The sequence below is a fragment of the Kryptolebias marmoratus genome, linkage group LG16 (genome assembly GCF_001649575.2).
Source record: "Kryptolebias marmoratus isolate JLee-2015 linkage group LG16, ASM164957v2, whole genome shotgun sequence".
Lineage (NCBI taxonomy): Eukaryota > Metazoa > Chordata > Actinopteri > Cyprinodontiformes > Rivulidae > Kryptolebias > Kryptolebias marmoratus.
In genome coordinates this window covers 31,732,504-31,738,178 of record NC_051445.1, presented here as the reverse complement: position 1 = coordinate 31,738,178, position 5,675 = coordinate 31,732,504, and the positions used below count along the sequence as shown (strand labels likewise).

The window sequence follows — 5,675 nt, the reverse complement described above, 5'->3', positions numbered from 1 at the left end:
TACAACAGATCCCAGGAACAACATCAGACATCTCAGTCCAGAAATGTGCAGTTCTAGGCACAGCCAAGATACTGCGCAGAACCCTCAAGCCCCCAGGCCTCTGGTAGAGGACCCGAGCTCAGAGGATGAAACAAAGACCACCCGCGGAGGGTGAGAAGGGAATTTTTATATATATATATATATATATATTTGTTAGTGTAGATTCTCAATTATTCAGAACATGGGACATCATGATTTTTAAACCAAACATTTGTCTTTTGCTATGTCAGCATGTTATAGCTATATGATGTTCCCACTTTATGTGAGACTAATTAATTTTAAAGACAAGTGCTGACATTATTGTTGATGTGTGTTGATTCTGACTGCAGATCCTGGGTTGGTTGGTCATCACCTCCATCATGTTGTCCAGCCTCCTGTTCATCTGCATTGCCCGCTGCACTTCCCCCATCAGCTACCTGCAGCTGAGGTTCTGGAGAGTGTATGCTCAGGAGGAGAGCGATCTGATGGATTTGTACACCAACAAACACGCCAAAAGCCTTGCTGAGAGGAACCTGAATAGCTTTTTTAATCAGGCAGCACCTGAGAAGATCATTACCCCATCCAACAAGGACTGGGAGAAGATCTCTTCTCTCTATAAGTTCAGCACCAAAGACCACTTTTACAGCACCTTACACCAGTACGTGGAGACCGGCTCTGAGAGTGGCACTGAAATGAGGATGCTTTCTGTCAGGTCAAACGAGTCGACTGACAACCCTGCTGTACTTCACTTTGTGGATGGTGGAATGGTGTCAATGTGAGAAGGATCTTCAGCTTCAAACTGCATATTCAGGTAGCTTTAAACTTGTTTTTTTTCTTTGTTTGTCTTGTTGTTGTTGTTGGATTTTTGTTTATTTGTTTGATTTTTTTTTACATGATTTGAATCCTCTCTCTGACAAAACTTAGCTTTCTAAATCCCAATAATGGCTTCAAATTTCAATAAACTTCCTGAGATTAAAACTGTGTGTCTCCTGGTGGGGGCTCATTATGTTCATTATGGAATGTTCAGATGAGGTGATTCAGTGGCTCTTTATTAAGTTTTAATGAGCCATTAAAACATTATCAGTCAATAAGGTGGGGTGAAACTCAACTAATAAATATTCTGAACTCTAATAAGCATTACATCCAATTCAGGGTTGGCTGTGGCACAGTAGTAGGGCGGTTATCGTGAGACCATAAAGTCACGGGTTTGATTCCCTGCCATGCTCATATGTTCTGCTGTCGTTGAGCGAGAAACCTAATCTCTAACTCCCACCGCTCCACTTGTGTGTATCTGACATGTGGGATGTGACAAATGCAGAAAATAAATTTTAGCTTTGTACGGGTACATACAATGGTGACAGCATATAGCAATTTCTAAATCATTATGTTTATAATATACATTATTTTATTATGTTATAAACAGAAATTAGGAACAATGAGCAGAATTTTTTACAGTCAATTCAAACAAATATCCAGGTCTATTTGTACAATTTAAGGAAAGAAAAGAGTCATTTTTATTTATTGCAGTACTGTTGTAACTTTTATTATACTTATAAAGTCATGAACAGATCCAGGGGAGGAGAAAGGGAACAGGAGGAGGAAAAACTACAACAGACACAGAAGAAGCAGTGTTTGTGTTCATTATGTGTTAGTGTTTCTTGTGAGTTCTGGAGCCACAGATACATTCAGAAAAGTGCAGACAGATTAAACACAAACGACAGTGGAGGCATCTTTAAACAGAGACAGACGTGGATTAGCCACTGCACCATGGGAAGTCATCCAGCAGGTGGGGTCCGTAGGAGCACAACAAGGTCAGGGTTTATTTATCTGATCCAAATAAAAAGTTTAGGTCTAATATTATAGGTAGAAATGGTGTCGGCTTTTCAGGACAAAAACTAAAAGTTAGTTTCACAAAAACAACTGATAACTGAAAGCTCAGCATCCTGTTCTACTCTGAAGAACCGTTAGAACCACAAGTAAACCTGCAGTCTGAGAAGAAAATGTTCCATAAGGTCTATAGGAAGAACAAGGAACTATGAGGTGACCACTCCTACACATCCTACACTAAGTAAAGTGAAAAGTAAAAGTAAAATATAATCTGAAGCATACTGGTGTAAAAAACAAACCAGACTACTATGGAGACCACTGAAATTTCTGAATTTTTACACTCATATTTATGCTCAGGAATCTTGGTATGAGATTCTGAGTATGATAACCTTGAACAAAAATACCACAGTATTACAGTATTAAAACAAACTTTTTAAAATGCATCACATGACACAAACATGAAGGCTATTTCCTGCCTAAATAACAACCCGTGTTGTGTAATCATGATTATTTTGTAGTATAATAATACTAAATTGGGGCTGCAGTAGCTTGGTGAGGCTGCAGGTTTGAGTCCAGGTTTCATCAGGAAGGACATCCAGTGCAAAACCAACACTGTGGCAACCCCTGCAGAAGACAGCAGCAGAGAGCAGCAGAAAGAAAGAAAGAAAGAAAACTGAGACATTTGGGGAAACTCTCGAAAATTCCATTTGCAGTTTGTGTCCACTGTTCAGTGAGATGGTGATTTTAAGTAGATAAATGTGTTCGGAGTTTGGCAGAAAATATTTAGCATATTTTTAGTTTTACAAATCTGGGCTGAGTGTAAGTTTTGATAAATGTGGAGTGTAAGCAATCATAAAAGCTGTAAAATATACAGTATAATAATAATACAATCAGTTTTTCACAGCCTGTTAGAGAACAGGCTGTGAAAAACTGATTATAGGTCTGGCAATACTCCTGCAGTCATTAATTGATGAACAAAGTTTGAGCCCTCAGGGGTTGGGATTCTTACCCAGAGACCCTTTCAAACACAAAGGCAGAGAATGAGCATGGGGTGGGGTCAGACTGCTGCTCTATAAATCAGCATCGGATCCGGCCCTGAGTCCTCAGGGCTCGCCCACATTTTTTGTGGTGATTTGGCTTTTTCTGGGTTTTGTTTTTATTTTATTTTTATTTAAGTTCTCTGGTTTGTGTTTTGTTTCCTATTTTTAGTTATCTGGTTTTTGTTTTCTTCTTGGTTCATTTGGGTTCCGTCCTCCTCGTGTTTGTGTTTTCATTTCACTCCTTCCCAGTCACCCTCTTTCAGTTCTCCTGCCACGCCCATCTCCACCTGCCTGGGATTGTTCCCATACACCTGAGTCCACTTACCATAATCATCCTCTGTACTTTAAAACCCGGTCATTTCTCTCCATCCCCCGCTGGTCCATTGATTGTTTGTTGTTAGTCTGATGTTTGTTTGTTTGTTTGTTGCTTCGCTCCGTGTTCCTGTTCTTCTGAGTTCTGTTCCATTTATGTATTTTATTTTAGTTCTTGTCTGTTTGCTGCCACGTCAGCTTTTTGTTTTCGTTTGTTTCCTTAGTTTAATAAATTAGTTTTCTTTCTTTAAAATGAGTCTGAGCACTGGGTTCATCTCTGTCATCTCCACCCATCACAACATTTTTAGCATTTAAAATCTCAGATTCCAGAGGTTTTGTTTGGGCTGGAAGTCTGAAGGCTTCTGGCTGGAACAAAGAAACCCTGCTAACATGCTGATGTATTACATTTCCTCAGTTTGTTGGAATGTGTTGGCTTTCTAACTGGATAAAGTCACAGACAGCCGAGCTGTCTGTTTCTTGTAAACACTCCTTTCAGAATGTTACTCAGAGGAGTTGAGTAGTGATTAAATTTTCATGCTAGCCCTGTGGATTGATTGACATGGCTATATTTTTTCAACAGGAAGTGTGCAACTTTCCATTAGTGTGTCAAGGCTAACCACTTCCTGAAGACTGCAGCAAGGCTTATTTTTTATACAATTACAAGAATGCACATGCATGTGATCAGAGTCTGATCTGTGTGAAACATGTAAAGCCTGTGATGTTTGGCCAAACACAGAAGAGCAGAGGAGTTACATGCTGGGGTCTGGTTTCACGTAGAAAGAGGATGTGAGCTGTGTACTGGACTGCAGTCAGAGTGGTCATTCCTGTGGGACTGGATCAGAAAACCACAGAGAGGATGTGAACACTTCCCCCACCAGCTAACTCACTTCTACGTGTTCTGTCATGTTCTGTCAGAGCTTCACTTTGTTCTTTTGCTCGCTTGTTTCGTTTTTGCTTTGCTTTAACTACTTTCCGGGTGTTGTCCACGTGACGTCATGCTTAAATGATTCTGACGAATAATCACAGAAAATCAGATCCTCAGCAGTACCACAGTTGGACAGAGTTGTCTTTACTCCTTCAGTGAAAACAGGGAATTCTGGGATTGAGAAAAGAGAATAAAGGAGAGTGTGGCTCTGACTGAAGGAGGAGCCTGATAGAAAACTGACAGTCAAAGGGAGGGGCACAGTTGGCTTTAACAGAGGAGTTCTTCTTTTGATTAAGACAAACAGGAAAAGCTGCAGGGTGGAACTTTGTGGAACGCTTCAGAGACTGACACCATGGATAATTTCCAGACTGTTCTACGTTTCTTCATGAACCAGAAAGCCACTATTGGCTACAGTTTTATGGCACTCCTGACCATTGGAGGGGAGCGAGTCTTCTCCATGGTCTCCTTTCAGTGCCCGTGCAACCATGACCAGAACTTTGCCTATGGGCTGACGTTTCTGCTGGGCCCTGCTGCAGTGCTTTTTGTTTTCAGCCTGTTTTTCAGCACCAGGCTGTGGAGGATCTACACCGGGTGCTGCCTGAACCCCATGAAGCTCTGTCCCCGAGGGAACTGCTGCGGCTGTTTTAGGGTCCTAATAAGCATCATCACAGGGGCCTGTGTGGGTCCTGTCATGTGGCTGTCTGTGGCCCTGCTCAACGGGACCTTTTATGAGTGTGCCATCAGCGGCCTGGACAGTAACCTGGTGGTGGATCTGTTCTGTAAAAACAAGACACTGAAGTGTCGGGAAGAATTAGCTCGAGTGCCCTGTGACCGGTCCAAACTGTCCAGTGGTGAGCGAATGGATCTGCTGCTGATGTTCAGAGCTCAGTCTCAAGTAAGAAACCCCAAACGGGTCCCTACCAAGAACTGCAGGGAACTAACCAGAACCTGCAGAAGTTTTATCTTTTGTGGTTCTGAACGGGCAAAGCTAGGTTTGCATGCTGATGTTATATCGTATACAATAACTACTAGAGTCACTCAGAAAAAAAACATTTTGAGGAGAATTGTTTTGTTTTTTTCCCTGAGTCTTAAAAATGTTCAGACGAAAGTGTAAATAGGGCTCTGGGTGGACTGTTACTGGGTAAACCGCAAAATGAATAATATTATTATTATTATTATTGTTGTTGTTGTTGTTGTAATTATCCATCCATTTTCTTTACCCGCTTCTCTTTTCCTGGTCACAGGGAGCTGGTGTCTCTCCAGCAGTCCCTGTGTGAGAGGCGGGGGACACCTTGGACAGGTCTCCAGTCCATCACAGGGACACATAGAGACAAACGAGACAAACAACCATTCACTCTCACTCACACCTAGGGACAATTTTAGAGTCACCAGTTAACCTAGCATACATGTTTTTGGTCTGTGGGAGGAAACCAGAGTACCTGGAGTAAACCCAGGTGAGCACAGGAAGAACAAACTCCACCCAGAAAGGCCCCAGGTCAGGGTGCAATCCTGTAACCTTCTTGCTGGGAGACGACAGCTCTAGCCGATGTGCC

At 41.9% G+C, this 5,675-nt stretch overlaps 2 protein-coding genes across 2 annotated transcripts in view; both read left to right on the top strand.

Moving 5' to 3' along the window:
- The window catches only part of calhm6 (calcium homeostasis modulator family member 6), a 6,522-nt gene extending 4,437 nt beyond the window's left edge, over positions 1-2,085 (top strand). The window contains exon 2 of the mRNA XM_017431168.3: positions 369-2,085. Coding sequence (XP_017286657.1) covers positions 369-797 — 429 coding nt within the window. The 3' untranslated portion in view covers positions 798-2,085. The remainder of the gene's footprint in view (positions 1-368) is intronic.
- A 2,151-nt stretch (positions 2,086-4,236) lies between these two features.
- On the top strand, positions 4,237-5,426 carry LOC108244729 (calcium homeostasis modulator protein 5-like). The gene is made up of 2 exons (XM_025009341.2): positions 4,237-5,017; positions 5,367-5,426. The coding sequence occupies exons 1-2, from the start codon at positions 4,475-4,477 to the stop codon at positions 5,397-5,399; spliced, it is 576 nt and encodes a 191-aa protein (XP_024865109.1). The 5' UTR covers positions 4,237-4,474; the 3' UTR covers positions 5,400-5,426.
- The last annotated feature ends 249 nt before the right edge of the window (positions 5,427-5,675 follow it).

Coding starts and splice junctions, on each gene's coding strand:
- LOC108244729 (XM_025009341.2), top strand. CDS start 4,475: ATGGATAATTTCCAGACTGTTCTACGTTTCTTCATGAACCAGAAAGCC. Junction 5,018..5,366: donor TGTTCAGAGCTCAGTCTCAA/GTAAGAAACCCC, acceptor TCCTGGTCACAG/GGAGCTGGTGTCTCTCCAGC.